The sequence below is a fragment of the Nipponia nippon genome, unplaced genomic scaffold (genome assembly GCF_047370975.1).
Source record: "Nipponia nippon isolate SJK-2023a ecotype South Korea unplaced genomic scaffold, ASM4737097v1 scaffold_5, whole genome shotgun sequence".
Taxonomy (NCBI): Eukaryota; Metazoa; Chordata; class Aves; order Pelecaniformes; family Threskiornithidae; genus Nipponia; species Nipponia nippon.
Genome location: NW_028262369.1, coordinates 44,697,493 through 44,717,340, shown reverse-complemented (window position 1 = coordinate 44,717,340; position 19,848 = coordinate 44,697,493). Strand labels below are relative to the sequence as shown.

Sequence of the window (19,848 nt, the reverse complement as noted above, 5' to 3'; positions counted from 1 at the left end):
CTAGCCTCTTGTGATTCTGAGCTGTTCTTATAGGGGAGCTCCCAAACCTCGCTTGCATTCACTAAAGGCAAGTCTTTTTCCTATATGTTGCTATAGGCAACTAAAAATAAAAAAAGAAATCCATCTACAGGACGGGAAAGGGGAGGGGATGGAGCTGGTGGGAATCGGTGCTGCTTCGCCCCCGCGGGGGGTGTTAAGCGTCTGGCTGCATCCGCGCCGCGGCTGCGCTCTCCCCGCTCCCAGCGGCTGCGTCCTGCAGCCCGCTGCCCGGTCAGGCGTTAATCACTCGATGGCCGCCTCCTGCGCTCGCCGCTTCTCCCGGCCGCGTTGTTCTGCAGCTGTGGAGCGCTGCCTCCTGGGCCCGCCCGGCCGAGGAACGGCGGGGCTGAGGCGGCCACAGGCCGGGCCCTCCGGGCAGCGCCAGGCGGCGCCGAGCCCTCCGGGCAGCGCCAGGCGGCGCCGAGCCCGCCGGCGCCTGAGGGGCGGAGCGGAGCCTCAGCCGCCGCTTCTCCGCGGCCCCGAGAGCGGCGGCCCCCGGGCCTCGGGGCGGTGCCGGGCCTGGGGAGCGAGCGCCGGCGGCGGCGGCGGGAACGCGGGCGAAAGGGGCAGGGAGCAGAGCGGAACGCCTCCCCGGCTGCTGGGGGCCTGGCGATGCGGGGCGGCTGCGGGCCGGGTAAACAGGCCGAGACCGTCCGCGGCCCGTCAGGTACCAGGGGGCCGCGGGCTGGGGGCTGGGCTGCGGGCGGGCCCTGGGCTGCGGGGCTTCGCTGGGGGTGGCGGGGCCCGCCGCTGGTGCGTGGTGCCGCTGACTGGAGCCCTGCCGCGGTCCGGGGGGTGCCGCCGGGCCCGGCCTGCGCCTTCTCCGGGGCCTGGCGCGCTCGTCGCGGTGAACTGGCGAGGGGGAGCGGCGGCAGCGAGGGAGGGGCTGGAAGGCTGCGCCTCTTGGCACGCCGTGGCGTCGGTGTCCGAGACGAGCGGGGTGAAGGCGAAGGAGGGGGAGAAGCACACGGGGTTTTCTGGTTTGCGGTTGTTCTCAGCGCTTGCAGCGCACGGCCTCTGGCGTCGCTGGCCGGGGAGAAACAGCCGTGCCCCGGCGTCGGCCTCTGCGGGGCTGCGGCTCGGGGCGGGCGGCCTGGGGTCGGGGGGAAGCGGGGCGGGCGGCCTGGGGCCGGGCCGGGCGGCGCCGAGGGGGCAGCGCCGTGGCTCCCGCCCGGGCCGGGCAGGAATATCCTCGTGGCCCTTGCCAGCCTTGCCGTGGGAATTTCTGTAGGGATAATGGTGCTGGACCCTTGTCTCGAAGCCTGGAGGAGTTCTGCGCTGTTTTATCGCTGTTAGCAATGCTGAACCCTGCCCTACGCCTGCTGATAAGTACAGCTACTTAGGTTGTTCCAGTCATATAACGCAGTGTAATTGTTGCATGTTCTTGCCAGTGTTTTCTTTGGGAAAAAAACTACATAAGTGAAGTTTACCGTGCCTCATGGAGAACTGAGCTTTTCAACACCACCGGAGAATAGTTTTTTTCATGTTGTAAGATTGTTTCATTTTTTTTTCATGTAGCATGTTCCATCCTGAACTAAATATCTCAATTTCTTGTTACATTTAGTGATACGGGATGCTGTTTCCTTTGGTATTGTGTGCAGTGCTGCTAACAGGGAGTAGTAAAGTTCAAGATGATGAATGGATTGACCCCACGGATATGCTCAATTATGATGCGGCATCAGGAACGATGCGGAGACCTTACAAGGTAGAAAAAGAAAGGGTGCATGAATACGTGTCTCTCCTAAACAGTCCTTCGGCCACGTGCTGTTGAAAGATTGCCCTTAAGTCATGACATTAGAAAATGATAGAACTATGCTCTTTTTAAGGTCTTACAAGGTTACATCTGAATCTACGCGCAGAAAAGTGTTGTGTGTCCGTTGTTAAAATTGCAAGAAGAAAATAGCGATCTATATTATTATAGATAATTAGCTCAGGGCCTTTTACTGATGAGTGTCTGTTGCACATTGATCAAGTCACAGGAACAGTGCTTTTTGTCTTTTCACAGGTGGTGGTTGATTTATGCAGGTTGAGGCTCCAGAAGTTATTTCTCTGAGAAGTACTGTGTTAAGCAGCTCTTGCTGGTTTCTCAAGTCTAGCATTGAATATCTTGAAATTAAGTTCCTAGCTGATAAAAGTTGGGGGAGTTAAGGTTAATGATTATATTTTACTTGGATTATCCAGTTCCCCAGTAATATGGGAATAAACCCCATTTATTGTGTGAGAGTGTTATGAAAGTCAATGGTGTTTTGTAAGGCTGGGCATCAGAGTTTTCAGAAGGAAGATCAGAACAGGGACTGAGTGCTGTACTGTTAATAATTCATTAACATTGAGGAGAAGATGAAATATGAAAAGCTGGTTTTAACAAGGTGAATCATCTCGGTTGTCTTGTATGAGTGGACTCTACATATATCATGAGATGCGTATTGTTTATCCAGTATGTACGTGCACACACAGCCCTGTAAACTGTTCTTGGTTGTGCGGGCACCCTTGATTTTTCTCATTCTTCAGCTTGGTTTTGCAGTCTTGAATAACACCATTTTAACGCTTCAGAACATAATTTTCTGAAGCTTAAAAAATGCAAACTGCATTATTTCTCTCCACAGAGTTCCTCCTCAGCCTCCACCTGCCCTAAGTCCACCTGGTAGTCATTAGCATCCCTAAAATTCAGCAGCAAGCTTTGGAGTCTTTAAACTTGGTGCCCAACTGCTTCAGCTTTTATGAAAAAATATTAGGAGTTTTACTGTTGTCTCCCATGAAAATAGAACTGCGTCTTAAAGGAGAAAAATCACTACTTTGGGTTGATCCATCTTTTCAGGATTTATTTTCTGCTCTGCAGTGAGAGATTTTAGGTAGGCAGGCTGTGTGGGCTACCTGAGTCCTCAAAACCAAGCTTCGTATCAGCATGAATTCGTGGATCTGTATGATGTTGGAGACTTCCCTCAATGTGCATGCCTGGTTCTGTGGAAAAAGCACTACTAAAACTTAAGTCTGAGCAATTAGCAGAAAAAATGGGATATTGTTCCAGAGCAAAGAGGGAACATGAAAGGAAAGCCATGCAACCAAGAATGGGGCTTTGTGTGTTTACTTTCAGTCTGGCTGGCTGCATGGCCAGCTGGACTTGGAATTTGTCTGGCTGGAAACTGCCCCCTTGCCTGCTGAGTCGGTTTTAGCCAGTCCGATTATCTAATCTGGTGCACTGCGTGGCTCGCCCGCACTCAGAGGAGGCGAAAGAGCAGGTGGGGGAGGAAAGGGCAAGACCTCACCTTCTGAAGGTAGCATGCATTTAGATAAACTTAAAGCAATTGTCTGTTTGCAGCCTAAAATAACAGCAGAGAGGCAACTGGAGTATCGTTGGAAGAGTACTAGCAGCGAAGACCAACGCTCAGTTTTTAGTTCCTTTGCGCCTTTTAAAGTGATCTGGCTATAGAAATGTAACATGGCGTATTGACCAATTTCTTTGATTCTAAAAATATGTTTTTCTGATGTAATTTTAGGCAAACTATCATGACTCTGAGGATAAGGCTGTGGATACAGTCAGTACCGAAATCTTATCGAGTTGTTCCAGGGAAGTAGATTCCTTGCAACAGAAGGTTTGTTATGGAACTTCAGAATATTTTCCAGCCTTTTATAGCTTGTGCTTTCTGATGCTGCTTTTCTGGATAGTATAGAACAGGCGAATTGCTGGCATAATTTGTGGCAGACCATGCGTTATGTAGGGGGAACCTCTTTATTCAGAGAAGAGGCTGGAAGTGGTTTGAGCTCCATTCCAAATTGCTGCTCTGCCTACCAAGGTCTGTTTCCAAAAATGTTTTATAGTGTAACAGAAGCTGATAGGAGCTATGTGCTTCTGTCCAGTGTCAACAGTTTAAACATGCGGTGTTGATGTTACACCATGCTGCCAAAAGCTAAGAAACCTGACCTTTCATTTTCAAGTTGTTCAGTTCCGTTGGATTTTAAGGGTTGGGTTGTGGGCATAGAGAACTTGTTTGTGGCTGACTGTAATGTGCAACGCTGCAGCTCTCAGAAGCCGCTGTGAACCCCCCACGCTGCTTCTTCCTCTGAGATCAGGGGGATGCGGTGATGCTTGTGTAGCTACCAGGGCTCTCGCTTCCCTCAGCCATTTGGAGACCCAACGGGATATGTCATTTTGATGTTGTTTTAGTTACTTGGTATTTTTTACAGTTCTTTTTTTCCTGATGTAGTCTTAGAATTTAAGGAGATCCAGATCTTTGGTTATCTCTAGTCTTACTGAAGTTAGTATTCAAACCGTATATTAACAGATCTGAAATCTCCAGTACTGGCCAGTCCCATGGAAAGCAGTATCTTTAGCAACGGCATATGCTTTTTAGCTGGTGTTACTAATGGTGGGATTATTGCTAAACTAAAGAAATGTGCCTCTGTTAATCCTGAGTTTAATGTGTTGGTAGGGTTTTTTTTTCTCCTATAAACAAGCTGGTTTGAGCAAGTAGTGAATAAAATGTCTTTACGTTGCAGATTGCAGAATGTGAGAAGAGGAATGCCAAATCACATGAAAGCCGTAGCTTTTATATTTTGAAGCGATACTTGAATAAGATTTTAAATGAAGCTGGAAAACTTGGCCTTGTAAGTATTTGAACGGTCATTAAAAACTAATGAGAATTCATATTACTACTTTATGTGTTTTTCACAGTTATCAAGTATTGATTAATTATTCTGGCATACTTTAAATTAAAATGAAGGGAACTGAATTGCAAAGGAAAAAATGATAGAAGTGTCGCTGTTAGTTAGCAGTGTTTGCTCAGGAGAGACGGTTGACATTGGATCTGTAAAGCATCCAAAGGAAGACTACATGAATTCAGAGTATGTATCTAAATACCTATTGCTGGGATGCAGCTGTAGTAATACCTGATCAGTTCATGGTAATGGCTGTTCAACTTGAAAGAGCCAGCATTTGTTTGTATGTTGTAGACCTTTTAGGCCTTTGTTTTAGACTCTACCACATTAACTGTCTAGGAATAGTAGCTTATTAGAGTTTGTATATAAGAATCACCTTATTACTTTCTTTATTATATTCTCTTTGGAGATTTTTTTTTCTATTCAGAGGTAGAGGAATAAATTTTTAACAATAAACAAAATTAACATTTAACAAAGAACATTATACTTAGCGGTGTAAAATTTCTTACTTCAGTATTTAATAACTTCTATCTGTATTACCCAGCTGTGATCAGGACACACATAGCACATCAGTAATTATTACTTGTTAATGAGAACTAGTTCTAAAATTTTAATAACAGGTGAGATAACTCACTTCATTTTTTAGGTTTTTGCTGTAGAATTGAAAGAGTACAAATCAGTTGAATTCGTGTTTTGTATAGCTTAGAAGAATGAACAAAAATATTACAGAATCATAGTGTGCTCCCTGTCCCATGTCTTCATCCTGCAGTCAGCTTCAAAAAGGTGTTAGTACATAATGAGGGTATATAATGAAGTTTTTGCATGGGGATATGGTTTTTCATAGGTACTTCTAATTCCAAATAAGCAGCTTTTATACATTGTTTTGCTTTGCTTTTAATTCAGCCTGAGGAAGATGTGGGCCACGTCCATTACGATGCTGAGATCATCCTTACAAAAATAACATATTTGGAGATCCTCAGGTTTCTCAATGAGGAAACCTGGCAGTCAGGTGCTGTGGATGATGCACTTAGTGATATTTTGATCAATTTTAAGCACCATGATTACAAAGCTTGGCACTGGAGATTTGAAGACACTTTTGGAATCGATCTATATAATATGTTTCTGGTAAGAGAAGAAGAAAGTTGTTGTTGTTGTTGTTTTTAATTGCTGTTTTCTCCAGTTTCTTTGTACGAGTGTAGCCAATGAATATTACCATCTTAACTCCACATGTAAAGCAGTTATTTCCTTTGTACTTAGAGAGTCAGTCTTTGTTTCACGGTTCCTGAAGGTAGAGGCGTTGTATTCACTTGAAGTAAGAATTCAAGTTTTTTGTTGCTGTGGTCATCTTTTCTTATTGTAGCTTTGTGTTTTTTTCTGGTATGCTGTCTTTTTTCTCTTCCTGTCTTTTCTATCTGTGTTGTGTGACTCATTAGACTGTAGTACTTTCTTGTCACTTAAACTGACAACTTGTGCATTATAAATTTTCCAGATTTGTCTCTTGTTCAAATAGATGCTGAAGCTGTTGGCTTCTGCAGGAGCTGGAATATATTTTTATTGAGACAAGTATATATTTGAGGTCTTAGATTTTATAGGTTAGAGGGTTTTGTGAATTTTGTGGAAAAAAATTGTATAGTGTTGGAGAGAAGAGCATGACTGTGAAAATGTCGTATTCTCTAAAGTGGAATTACAAAGTGCTAAGCTGAGGATCTATAATCATAGAATGGTTTGGGTTGGGAGGGACCTTTAAAGGTCATCTAGTCCAACCCCCCTGCAATGAGCAGGGACGTCTTCAACAAGATCAGGCTGCTCAGAGCCCTGTCCAACCTTACCTTGAATGTTTCTGGGGATGGGGTACCTACCACCTCTCTGGGCAACCTGTGCCAGTGTTTCAGCACCCTCATTGTAAAAAATTTCTTCCTTATATCTAGTCTAAATCTACCCTCGTTTTGTTTAAAACAATTACCCCTTGTCCCATGGCAACAGGCCCTGCTAAAACGTTTGTCCCCATCTTTCTTATAAGCCCCCTTTAAGTACTGAAAGGCTGCAATAAGGTCTCCCTGGAGCCTTCTCTTCTCCAGGCTCAATAACCCCAGCTCTTTCAGCCTTTCCTCATAGCAGAGGTGTTGCAGCCCTGTGATCATTTTTGTGGCCCTCCTCTGGACCTGCTCCAGCAGGTCCACGTCTTTCCTGTGCTGAGGGCGCCAGAGCTGGACGCAGCACTCCAAGTGGGGTCTCACCAGAGTGGAGTAGAGGGGCAGAAGCACCGCCCTCGACCTGCTGGCTACGCTGCTTTTGATGCAGCCCAGGATACGGTTGGCCGCCTGGGCTGCGAGCGCACGTTGTCGGCTCATGTCCAGCTTTTCATCCACCAGTACCCCTGAGTCCTTCTCTGCGTGGCTGCTCTCAATCCCTTTGTCCCGCAGCCTGTATTAATACTTGGGGTTGCCCCGACCTGGGTGCAGGACCTTGTACTCGACCTTGTTGAATCTCATGAGGTTCACATGGGCCCACTTCTTGAGCTTGTTCAGGGCCCTCTGGATGGCATCGTGTCCGTCAGGCGTGTCAACTGCACTGCTCAGCTTGGGGTCATCTGCAAACTTGCTGAGGGTGCACTCGATCCCACTATCTATGTCGCTGATGAAGATATTAAACAGTACTTGTCCGAATATGGACGCCTGAGGGACACCACTTGTCACTGATCTCCATCTGGACATTGAGCCGTTGACCACTACCCTCTGGATGCAACCATTCAACCAATTCCTCATCCACCAAACAGCCCACCCATCCATATCTCACCAATTTAGAGAGAACGATGTTGTGGGGGACCATGTCAAAGTCCAGTTAGACAACATCTGTAGCTCTTCCCTTGTCCACTGATGTAGTCACTCCATCACAGAAGGCCACTAGGTTGATCAGGCAGGGCTTGCCTTTGGTGAAGCTATGCTGGCTGTCTCGAATCCCCTCCCTGTCCTCCATGTGCCTTATCATAGCTTCTAGGAGGATCTGTTCCATGATCTTCCCAAGCACAGAGGTGAGACTGACAGGTCAGTAGTTCCCTGGGTGCAATGTTTCCCTTTTTCCAGGCACCAGGGCCTTCACCGGACTGCCATGACTTTTCAAATATCATGGAGAGTGGCTCGGCAACTACATCAGCCAGTTCCCTCAGGACTCTGGGATGCATCTCGTCAGGTCCCATAGACTTATGTATGTTCAGGTTCCTCAGGTGGTCTCGAACCTGATCTTCTCTCACAGTGGGAGGGACTTTGCTCCCCCAGTCCCCATCTTGTCCATCCACTCGAGAGGTGTGGGGAGAGAGGTTGCCAGTGAAGACTGAGGCAAAAAAGTTGTTGAGCACCTCAGCCTTCTCCTCGTCTGTTGTTTTCCAGTCTTGCTCGTTGCGGGGAGCACGCTTTCTTTGACCTTCCTTTTCTGGCTGACATACCTGTAGAAGCCCTTGTTATTATTCTTTGCATCCCTTTCCAAGTTCAGCTCCCGCTGTGCCTTGGCCTTCCTGATCCCATCCCTACACAAGCAGGCAGTGTCCCTATAGTCTTCCCAGGATTCCTGTCCCTGCTTCCACTGCCTGTGCATTTTCTTCTTGCCCTTTAGTTTGACCAGCAGGTCTCGACTCATCCATGCTGATTTCTTGCCTTCCTTTCCTGATTTCTTACCCCTAGGGATTGAGAGCTCTTGCGCTCTGTGGAAAGCATCCTTAAAGATCTGCCAGCTCTGTTCCGCTCCCTTATCCCTGAGGGTGATTTCCCAGGGGGCCCTATTGACTAAGTCCTTGAAGAGCTGCAAGTTTTCTTTCCTAAAATTCAGGGTCCTGACTTTACTCTTTGCCTGACCTGTATCCTTCAGGACTGTGAACTCTACCAATGCATGATGACTGCAGCCCAGGCTGCCCCCAGTCTTGGCATCACCAATTAGCTCACTTGTGTTGGTGACCAACAGGTACAGTATTGCATCCCCTCTGGTAGGGCTGTCTATTACCTGGCTTAAGAAGTTACCCTCGGTGCATTCCAGGAGTCTCCTGGATTGCCCACAGCTTGCCATGCTATTTTTCCAGCAGATGTTGGGGTGGTTGAAGTCCCCCAGCAGGACAAGAGCCTGTGAGCGTGATGCCTCCTGTCACTGGAGTAAGAAGGCTTCATCAATAGGCTCCCCTTGATCAGGTGGCCCGTAGTAGCCATCAGCCACAAGGTTCCCTCTGTTGCCTCAGTCTCGGATTCTTACGCATAAGCTTTCAACCTGCTTGTGGCTGTTCTTCAGAGACAGCTCTTCACACTCGATCCATTTCTTGATGTAGAGGGCAACCCCTCCACCCCTCCTTCCTGGCCTGTCCATTCTGAACAACCTGTAGCCATCGATAGCCACGTTCCAGTCGGCTGAAGCTTATCGAGTCAGATAAGCTGAAGCTCTCTGAATAAATCTTTACAATTCAGAATATGCTAACATTTTATGCTAACATGATCTTGAAAGTAGCCTGTCTAGTTTTGAGGGGGTCCGTGGAAGCCAGATGAAAAAAGCAAGCTGTCAGTCGTGTAACCTCGCGCTAGGGGTCCTCGGATGGAAAGAGATTGTAAAGTGCTTCTCTGAAGTCTTGCTGCTGTTAGCCAGACTGTAACCAAACTGCAGGAGTGGGCAGCAGCGGTTCTGTGGTTCATACCAGGCACATACTACTCAAGCACTGAATTACGTCAATTCTGTAATTTTAAAGTATGGTAGGTAATGTGATAAATATGATAAGGAAGAAATAACTAAATATCACAAGAGAGAAATGAGCAACTGCAATGTAAGGCTGTGATAGGAATGACTACTAGTAATGCCATGAAACTTCTGCCTTGTACTGCTGCAGATACGCTGTGAAAGCAAGGAAAGATTCTCTCAACTGTTCTGTGTAAATGACACTAGTAAAAACAAAAGTTGGAAGTTCCTTCATGTGTACTGGCAGTAAGCTTGGAGAATTCCAAATCTGGATCATAATTTTTTCCTGTTTTCTTTTTCAGATACTCTTGTGCTTAGTGTGCATTGTAATTTTAATAGCTACAGAGCTCTGGACACGTATTCATTGGTTTGTTCAGCTAAAACGTGTTTTATTAATAAGTTTTCTCATCAGTTTTGCATGGAATTGGCTTTACTTGTATAAGGTAAGTTGTTCTGAAATCCTAATGGCTTTTAGGCTTCATATTTTACGTTTATGAGGGAGTTAACATTTTTTAGTTCCTTTAGTTAGTTTATATAAAGCAATAATTGACTGCAAAATAAATAAAGGGATGAACGTTTTATTTTGCTTATTGACGGGTGTATTAGGCTTAAAGAACAACAAAAAAAAACCCTGTCAGCTTTTATCCTGCCGCAAAGGTGCACAAAATTCATAAAGCAGTAGAACTGTGATTTCACTGCATGGGCAAGGGAGACGTGAACTCTGTCTAAAGCAGCTTGGTAGAAAAGTCTTAGGAAAATATTTTTTTTTTTCTTTCTAAGAATTCCCTGGCTGAAACTGTATTTAACGTGTGATAGACCAGAGATAAATGCTTCATTAATGGTGACAGAGTAGCTGACTGCATGATAATGGTTTTAATGAGGGGGAATTTATGCTGCTAGGTCATAGCCCAACCAACAAAGTTTCAGTCCTCGCATCTTGTCATCAGAATTTAAGTGTAGCTTGTCAGACCCAGGAATAGTGGAGTGCCAGAGAGTAGGATTGCTCTTGAACATGAGTGGACTGCCGTGCGGAGGACTCAGTCCGAGTCCATGAAGAATGTCCGTTTTTCAACAGGTGATTTGACTTAATTTTTTCTATTTTATTATCTGTTGCAAACTGTAAGGCAAAATTATAATGAATACAGGTATTTGGTAATGGGAATTATTTAAAAAATAAAAGAGAGTGTCCTGATGTTTTAATTAGTAATTGCATGGCAGCTGTCTATTTTTAATCCAGAAACACTTTAAGGAAACAAGGTGTCAGATTACTTTTGCCCTGAACTTGTGTCTTTGAATATTGAAGTTTGCTCTTTTAGTAATTCAGACTCCATTTGGAGAATAACTCTGAGGTAGCCATCTTGGTAGCTTTTATCCATTCCCAGGAAGTACTTAGAATTTAACTCTGTTAAATTGTTCAGGTAGCAAACTTTTCTTCATACAGATTTACCTGGGTAGTTATCCCAAACCTGCTAAGAGCAAACATCGTTAGCTCAGGTGCAGTGCTGCGTGGACGCAGGGGTTCTGTGCCCAGCACCACCTTGGTTTATGTTTTATAAGTGTTTCTTCTTCTCCTGCAGCTGGCCTTCGCGCAGCATCAAGCAGAAATTGCGAAAATGGGGCAGTTTGATAACGTCTGTGCTGAGAAGTTGGACTGGGGGGAAAGTCTTATTGGTAAATATTTGTTTCATTATTTTGTAATAGTATTTAAGATCACAAAATATTCAGTAATAGTATCCAAGAATACTCTTAATTTAGTCATGAGTAGTACATTGAATCTGCCTCAGCAAATCATGTGGTTTTTACCATTTTTCCACTCCACAAGACTTTCTTTTCTAGGCCTTTGAAGGAGAGCTGATCACAAATCTGTGCTTAGAGCATGTCATAGTGTTATTTCTAGGCAGTGGTTTTCCTTATAACTTACCCTGTGAGTGTTTCCCCAGCTCCCCTCCCCCAGTACCATTCAGTGGTGTTTATTGAAGATAGGAGGGCAGAATTCAAGAAAAAGATTATTTTTTTTTCCCCTCCATCTTCCAGGCCTGCAAGTACAATGGACTTCAGAAATTAGATCTGTAGCTACTTAACTCTAGTGTTACTCTGTTTTACAGAGAAAGCTGATTTTTTTTTTTTTTTTTTTTTGTATTAGCCGCTATTTGTTATCCAGTGCTATACCAGGTAGATTAAAGACAGCAGCTCTTAATGAGTGCTTGTTATGGTCTTCCCTTTAGAATTTATTGGCTGTGATTGCTCTGTTTACATCAAATTTCAATGGTTTATGTTCTGACTGTGCTAAAAACAAACTATGGAAACACCGATGTCATAAATTACTTGTTTATAACTGTATTGGGTTTGTGTGGCAGGGTTTTGGTAGCGAGGGGGCTACAGGGGTGGCTTCTGTGAGAAGCTGCTAGAAGCTTCCCCCATGTCCGATAGAGCCAACGCCAGCCGGCTCCAAGATGAACCCGCTGCTGGCAAAGGCCGAGCCCATCAGGGACGGTGGTATCACCTCTGGGATAATGTATTTAAGAAAGGGAAAAAAAGTTTCTGCATGGTGGCAACAGCAGTCAGAAGAGAGGAGTGAGAATATGAGAGAGGAACAGCCCTGCCGACACCAAGGTCAGTGAAGAAGGAGGGGGAGGAGGTGCTCCAGGCGCCGGAGCAGAGATTCCCCTGCTTGACGCTGTCCCCCTGCAGCCCATGGAGGTCCATGGTGGAGCAGATACCCACCTGCAGCCTGTGGAGGACCCCACACCAGAGCAGGTGGATGCCCGAAGGAGGCTGTGACCCTGTGGGAAGCCCACACAGGAGCAGGTTTGCTGGCAGGACCTGTGACCCCATGGGGGACCCACGCTGGAGCAGTCTGTTCCTGAAGGACTGCACCCCGTGGGAGGGACCCACGTTGGAGCAGTTCATGGAGAACTGCAGCCCATGGGAAGGACTCATGATGGAGCAGTTCGTGGAGGACTGTCTCCCGTGGGAGGGACCTCACACTGAAGCAGGGGAAGAGTGTGAGGAGCCCTCCCCCTGAGGAGGAAGGAGCAGCAGAGACAACGTGTGATGAACTGACCCCAGCCCCCATTCGCTGTCCCCCTGCACCGCTGGGGGGAGGAGGTAGAGAATTCAGGAGTGAAGTTGAGCCCAGGAAGAAGGGAGGGGTGGGGGAAAGGCGTTTTTAAGATTTGGTTTTATTTCTCATTACCTTACTCTGCTTGGGTTGGTAATAAAGTAAGCTAATTTCCCCAAGCTGAGTCTGTTTTGCCCATGAGGGTAATTGGTGGGTGATCTCTCTCTGCCCTTATCTCGACCCACGAGCCTTTCCTTGCATTCTCTCTCCCCTGTCCAGCTGAGGAGGGGAGTGATAGAGCAGCTTTGGTGGGCACCTGGCATCCAGCCAGGGTCAACCCACCACAATAACTTCAAAGTTCCCTTAAGGAGTAAGATTTTCTGCTTATAACTGCTTATAACTAAAATAGTCTCTTGAAATCTAGCAAGCGAAATAGACATTTTACTTGCAGCCTGGCAGATGAGTAATAACACTCAGAATTACTACTGTCTCAGTAGCGGTGGACAAAACGTGCTAGATAATAGTTCCCACAGGTGAGACTTATTTTTCTTCTGAGGCTTCTAGGGACTAGGTTCATCTAATAAAGAGAACTTTCTTGACTGAATGTGGGAAAACCTCAGTTTCTTCTCTTTCATTCCAGCCTCCCCTCTCCTTCCGCATCCCCGTGACTGGACAAACTACACTGCCAAGCTCATCTCAGATTTTTAAAAATAAATCTGAGCTTTGAACCATGTCTAGAAGAGTTCTCTTCCATCTATGATTGAAATGCTACTTTCTTTTACAACTGTGTCATAAAATATATTTTTTAATGGTAGTAAAAATGTGTCTCTGCTTTGGCTACAGAATGGCTCAGAAGTAAATGGACGTTCCAGGATGATCCCTGTCAGAAGTACTATGAAACTCTGCTAGTAAATCCTGTTTTGCTGGTTCCACCCACAAAGGTATACACCCAGCCTAAAGAGACTTCATGTTGATGTCTGCAATCAGTGACAACACTGCTTTTCTATTTGTATTTTTTTAGGCATTGGCAATTACTTTCACCAATTTTGTAACTGAGCCTTTGAAGCACGTAGGACAAGGTATTGGTGAATTCATCAAAGCGCTTATGAAGGAGATACCATTTATTCTGCAGGTTCCAGTGCTAATTATGATGGCTCTGGCTGTCCTGGTTTGTATAGATTTATATTCTATTTAAAAGCTCAGTTTTATTTTTTATATATTAAACTTATTTATACTTAGGTATTATTATCTATTATATTCTTTCTTTCTAATTTATACTACTGAACAGATTTCTTAGCACAGATGGAATTATTTCTATAAGGGAATTTTTTCTTGACAAAATCTTTCTAGTACAGTTGGTTTAGCAATTAAAATAGGTAAGTTTGTATTTAAACTGCATCTCTCCCCCCCTCCCCAGGTGGGATAAAACAGCATTAAACTGCTTAAAATCTTAGACTCTATGACAGTTTATTGCAGCTCAATTCCCGTTTCTTCTTTGTGTCATAACACAATGATGCATGTAATTGGCATTTTTGTACATGAAAGCATTGTGTTAGAGTCTTCAGCAGCGTTACTGGAGCACCAAAGAACTACATCCAGTCTGGCAGTTCCTGCAGCGCGGTCCGGCTGCAGAAAGCTTGGATGTTATTGTAGCCGTTCTGATCGCCTGAGCTTTTCTTTCAGTGTTTTTCAGATATGTGGCTTTGAATTCTGTGTGAAAACTACAGGCTGCAAATATTTGGTGTTCTGTTCTTTCCCCCCTCCCCTCCCCCAGGCTTTCTGCTATGGTGCAGGATCATCAGTGTCGATGTTAAGATACTTAACATCTTTTCAGAAGAAAAGTCTTCCTCCACCTGACAGCCACCAGGAGAGAATAGACTTTGGGCAGTATGACGGGAGTAAATCAGATGGCTATTATTCGCAGAAGCTTCCTTATATTTGTAGAGGACCTCACGACAGAGGAGACGCTCCTGTGAGACCAGGGAATGGCAGCAGGCGGCCTGACATCGGGCACACGAGCAATGAACCAGATACGCAAGTAGAAGAGCCTCGCAAACCAGAGCCTGTGTACGGTGTATGTTAGTCCTGGTGCTCTTTGAGCTGGGATTCAATTTCATAGATTTCAGTGTCATCTGCTAGAACACGTTTAAACAACAAGCTTAACCCAAATCTTGGGGAGAGAGGAGTTAGTTAAGGAAGTACCTGGTCCCCTATAGAACGATTTGGTATTGGTATCTTGGGCGTGTTTTGTTCTGGAAAAATACTGTGCAATGGCTAACTAACTGTGGCAGGAAACTACTGAATTAATTAAAACTCTTTACTATAAAGACTTAAATCACTTCTGTTTTGAGAGATCAGTACTTCTGTCAGCCTGGGCAATAATCATTACCCATAGAGGAAAGGCGGGGAAAAAAAGCAGTGCTGACTTTTCTGTAAACTATAGAAAATGAAAAAACAGCCTTAGACTCCAGGTGGTGCTTATTTACATGTACTGCTTCCCCAGGGAAAAACCAAACGAACAGTCACGCTTTGGGGTGCCCCTTGAGCTGAGTGAGACGCACCTGAAGCAAGAGATGCCATCACTTTGGATTGCTTGCTTAATAGCTTATTATTGATTTTTACAGAATAGATGGCGCACCGAGTCTGAAGTTTGTAGACTAGAAACTATCACAGCTGAAAACCGTACTGAAGAACACGCACTTGAGCAGCAGAAGCAGGAGACAGGCAAAGCAGAGCGAGAGACTGGACAAAACTGTGATCCTAATAAAATCCTAGAAGGGAAAAGCTCTGCAGTGGAACCATGTGAAGAGAAGGAAAAGAGCAGCTCGCGGGACTCGCAGGAAGGAGACTAAGGAAGCCCCAGGCTCGGCTGTAAGTTTTGTCTCGTCTTTAGTTGTCACATACTCCCTATTTCTGCTCTAGTTCTCAGATGTAGAAAAGAGACCATCGGTAAGCTGCTGGGAGCTTGCCTTTGGTCAGAGCATTAGTAAGCATAGCTGTAAGGAGGGGGTTTAAAAATGGAGAGACTGAGTATATGTACTGCTGCTGCTGGACTTTGAAATAAATGTGTGAAGTAAGATAATGCAACTTTAATTGGCCAAGAAGACAGGCTTGTGGGTGCTGCTGCTGGTTTGAAATCAAGTTTGTCTCATAAGTTTTGAGTAAAACTAGCTATTCTGTGGTGGGAAAGCACTGATACGCTCCGATCTAGCAAACATAAGCCTAACCAGCTAACTGTCAAAAGTTGCTGATATTCATGTAATTCACAAAAGACTAACTGCAGCTCAACTGGAAGTCTCAGGACTATCTTTGGTTTGTGTTCTTTAAAATCACTCTGAAGTACGTAGAATTGCTGCTTGTCAGCTCAGTCGTAGGACGGCTTGATGATTTTCTTCTAGTTCAGTAATTTGCAGAGGAGCGAGAAGCTGATGTTGTGTCAGATTGGTTTTTAGGGCAATCCAAAGCTGACCAGGGAATAGGAAGCACTGAATAAAAGTACTGAAGATCAGCAGGATAAACTGATGGTAACGCATGGTGTTGGAAGAATATTGTGTCGTTTTTCCTTAAAAGCAGAAGGAGGAGAGTTTCAGTAGAAATCAATGTTGAGTGCCAGAAAAGCTGCAAGAGAATGTTGGTAAAACTTTCAGTAACTGTAAAATAGTTCTTGAATTACGTGGGCCCTGTGTCTATTTCATTATTCTTACAGCGCCATTTTACTCTGAAGCTAAAATTAACCCTAGATTCTTCTCTAGGGGTATAATGCTTCAATTAAAAGTTTACATCACTTCATTTATAAGTACCTGAAGGGTGAACAGTTTGCCACCTTTGGTGTTAAAGTCAGCGGCTTCTAACTCAGGATACCTACGCTTAAAACACCATACAGCCCTCAGGCTTCCCAGGCATTACCTCAGTACAGGCGTTCTACCGAGGGGAAGACTAAGGTACAACTGTTGTTCCCTAGCACATCCTTACCAAGAGAAGGAGAAGTAGTTGAGGTCAAGTAGTAAGCAGCATACATAAGTTTACTGTTTGTAACATTTTAAATTCAGTTACTGCAGGAATTGCCTGAGGGCCGCGGTAGTTCCTGCCAGGCACCTACCACCCCTGGGATTCCCTGCTGCGTGGACACTCCTGGTGGTGGACAGGGACCACACAACCTATAGAACAGCACTGGCAGCGTTACTTAAAAAGGAGGATATCTTCCTAAAAAATTCTTCTGATTGTAAAACTGTGCTGAGTAGTACAGGAAACAGTTAACTAAGTATTACCAAAAAACCCCAGCGTGTTTTGAAAAGACTATTTTTGTATTAAACAGAATTAAAACTAGGGTTTGATTTTTTTCATTTTTTCTTTTTGTAATAAGAACGATTACAGAAACACAGGTTGGAAAACACAAAGACAGTCTGAGTACTGAAGCGATTTCTCAATTTTTTTTTATTTTTACAAAAAGTATAAAAGAAAACAGGACCTTTTTCCAGGGAGGTCCGAATCAGGAAAAAAACGATCAAGTTTTCTTTAAAAAGAACATACAAATTTAGGTCTTACGCTAGACGGAGACAGTGGTAGAATCCACACATCAGCAATGAGAATACCTTGACAGGGAAAAAAAATTCATATTAATGTTCATAGACTAGAGGCAGTTAAGAGGGAGATACAGTAATCAGTATCTCAGGGGCTGCTAAAAGCAGCTGCCAACTGCAAGGAGCAGTGGCAACTCTAACTACGGGTCATGAGCGTGATGCTGCTGCCATTTATACAAAAAATGATTAGAAAGGGGACAAAGCTACTAATTGCAGTCTTCTGTACAAAGGCATGTATGTTTTTCCAGCAAACAAAAATGACACCTAAGATGCTACTGTACAGTACGTGCCTGTTTCTTTCTTCAGCTAGAATTTGGTCCCTTTATAGTTAGTTGAGGGTAGATGGACTCTTTGTTCATCCATTCTTTTAGCTTGTGATCGTAAAATCAGGCTGAAGAAATCCTCATCTGGCACAGTTGGGCCTTTTGCAGATGATGGAGGAGCACATCGTTGATCATCCAGTCTGGAACCCTACAGACAAACCAAGCGATAATATTTACAGGAATATATGGAATGAAATAAGTGAACAATAGAAGTGAAAAATTACTAAAAGCTTCTGTTTTCAGATTTAAAGCTATTACAAGGATTTAAGTTTTGTTTCAAGTTAAACTTCTCAAATGAAATTAGTAAGTTAAGAGTGCAAGTGGAGCTAAAATGGTTCCCTCCAAAGCACCTGTCCACATGTATCCGAAAATAAAGCCCCCGATTCAGTTCTTGTTCATATCGCAGAATGAAATTTAAGTGCCCTTTGTCCAGAAGAAGAATTTTAGCATTAGTACCTGGTATTTCTAGTCTCATACAACAGAAAATATGTTTGTCTTCCTTTCCTTTTACAGGGAGTAAAAAACAGGCACACTGTTGTCAGATTTGGAAAGGCAGTATTGAGAGAAAGTTTTTCTCCAAACTGACAAGGCTCTGGTACATTTTGATTACAACGTTAAGGAGCAGTTCCCTTAAGACCTCTGAGATGGTTTCTGTGCTCCTTCCGCACAGCCACCTGCTCCTGGTCAGATTTTACAAGTACGGGCCTGTCACCACCCTCGGTCTGGCCGTGGGCTGCAGCCATCTCCAGTAGCGCCTTTGCCTTAGCTGGGAATGAGCATTTCTCAGCAGCAACAGGCTGCTGCCGAGCGAACCAGAGGGTCGCTTCAGAAAGGCCTGGCTTTCGGTGTTCACTATGAAGAGAGGATGGACCTTGGACAGGCATTTTTGAGAGAAAAAGTCTCAAGAATCAGCTACCCTTTTGTGCTTCTGTTTAAAGCAGCAGCATCTGTAATGACTGAGGGGATGAAATTTTCCCATTCCGTTCTCAATAAGCACAGTCAGCCATCGTGTTACGTTTGCTACACGTAGTGCACGGGAAGAGACAAAAATCTCTAGCTTCTTTGCTTGACTCAAAGAAGTAAGCAGACAAAGCTGCTAAAACAGAACATGGCCTTTCATCAGGTTGATGAACACGGTCATTGTAGGCTCAATTCCAGGTGCCGCTTCCCACCCAAGCTTACTTACCTTTGGAGAACTCGGTATCTGAATTTTGTGTTTTGAGATCCTTATCAACCCATCAGGTAAAACACCAAGCCTTTTTAATTAAATTCTCTTTCCTCCAATTGGTATATGTACCGTGCTCTAACTGACAATCAGACACCTCACTTGTGTATTGCCGTGAACTACTATTTAAACTTAACAGAATCAGAATGATGGTCACTATCACCACCAAAACTTTGATACTGAATTCTTTCACTTGATAAGTTAGGATTCCTGGTATATCAGGTGCCCTCCTAACAAGCCAGATCTAAATACATTTTCTTAAAATCATTTTACATACTCCTTTTAATACTCCTCACTTGTTTTCCTTCACCATTTCAGCATTGGTTACTTTAAATGGTTAACATGGTACAAATACCAAAATTGCACTTACTAGACACTGGATAATTTGGAAAAAAAAAATTTAAAAAGTTGTAAAGAAAATCCCAAACCTTGGGAAAAAAAAAAAAATCCTGATTTTTTTGTTCTCTGTTCTTCCTTATCTGCCAATCAATCTGTATCTTAAAACACATTATAAACATGGTAGAAGGAGGATGCACAAATCGAAGCCTCAGAATCTGAAGAATTTCTGTCAAAAACGTACCTGACATTTTATCAATATATCAAAGAAGTCGTCATCCAGTTCTCTGTTGTTACTTGCCATGAGGTGACCCAGGACGGACTGACTGTTGTGTTGATTAAGACGAAGTCCAGGTAGATTACTAAAGCTAGCACGTTGGTCATCTAGCCGGCGGCTCTGGGAGCTAGCGAGTAGGTCTAGAAATTCATCTGTGTGGGGTGAGACTAAAGAAGTAGAAAAGGCTGGGGAGGAGGAAAAAAAAAAAGTTAGCCTAGAAGTAAGTTCCTTTCCATAGTGAGTCTCGCATGCAAATACATTTTTAAAGTAGTATTTGACAGGAACTAAAGTCAGATATGGATTTTACTTTTCAACAATTACATTTTCTCATTGTTTTAGGTGGAGTAGAGGATGTTGCCACTGAAGCAGCTGAGAATCTGTTCTTCTCCTGGAAGTAGCACCTCTGATCATCCATCCTGTTACTCTGGAATCGGCTCAGCAGATCAAAGAACCCTTCATCTGCCATTGTCTCTCGACTGTTTTTCTGAAGAGGAGAGAAGAGTTAGGGGTATTTTGAACTGAAGAGTGCCTAAAACTAGACAACTGCATCACAGTTTCAGTCCAGTAAAATGTTTGATATTTGCGTATCTGAAATGCATTAAATGAATTTTTTTAGTCATCCATTTCTATAGACAGAGATCTATCGC

At 44.2% G+C, this 19,848-nt stretch overlaps 2 protein-coding genes across 5 annotated transcripts in view; one reads left to right on the top strand and one right to left on the bottom strand.

Moving 5' to 3' along the window:
- The first annotated feature begins 453 nt into the window (after positions 1-453).
- Positions 454-19,822, top strand: CLCC1 (chloride channel CLIC like 1). Of its 4 annotated transcripts, none has more exons than XM_087733234.1 (12): positions 458-706; positions 1,653-1,744; positions 3,534-3,629; positions 4,534-4,641; positions 5,596-5,817; positions 9,702-9,842; positions 10,977-11,070; positions 13,304-13,401; positions 13,482-13,628; positions 14,235-14,534; positions 15,085-15,331; positions 19,541-19,822. In XM_087733234.1, the coding sequence occupies exons 1-11, from the start codon at positions 652-654 to the stop codon at positions 15,310-15,312; spliced, it is 1,581 nt and encodes a 526-aa protein (XP_087589360.1). In that variant the 5' UTR covers positions 458-651; the 3' UTR covers positions 15,313-15,331; positions 19,541-19,822. The 4 variants fall into 4 exon arrangements, with proteins under 4 accessions (XP_087589357.1, XP_087589359.1, XP_087589360.1 ...); XM_087733230.1 differs by having other exon boundaries at positions 461-706; positions 1,604-1,744; XM_087733231.1 differs by lacking the exon at positions 19,541-19,822 and having other exon boundaries at positions 454-706; positions 1,604-1,744; positions 14,235-14,527; positions 15,085-15,270.
- GPSM2 (G protein signaling modulator 2) overlaps positions 16,877-19,848 on the bottom strand; it is a 32,856-nt gene continuing 29,884 nt past the window's right edge. The window contains 4 exon segments of the mRNA XM_009470674.2: positions 16,877-17,372; positions 17,374-17,511; positions 19,169-19,386; positions 19,523-19,685. Of these exon segments, the coding sequence (XP_009468949.2) occupies positions 17,343-17,372; positions 17,374-17,511; positions 19,169-19,386; positions 19,523-19,685 (549 nt within the window). The 3' untranslated portion in view covers positions 16,877-17,342.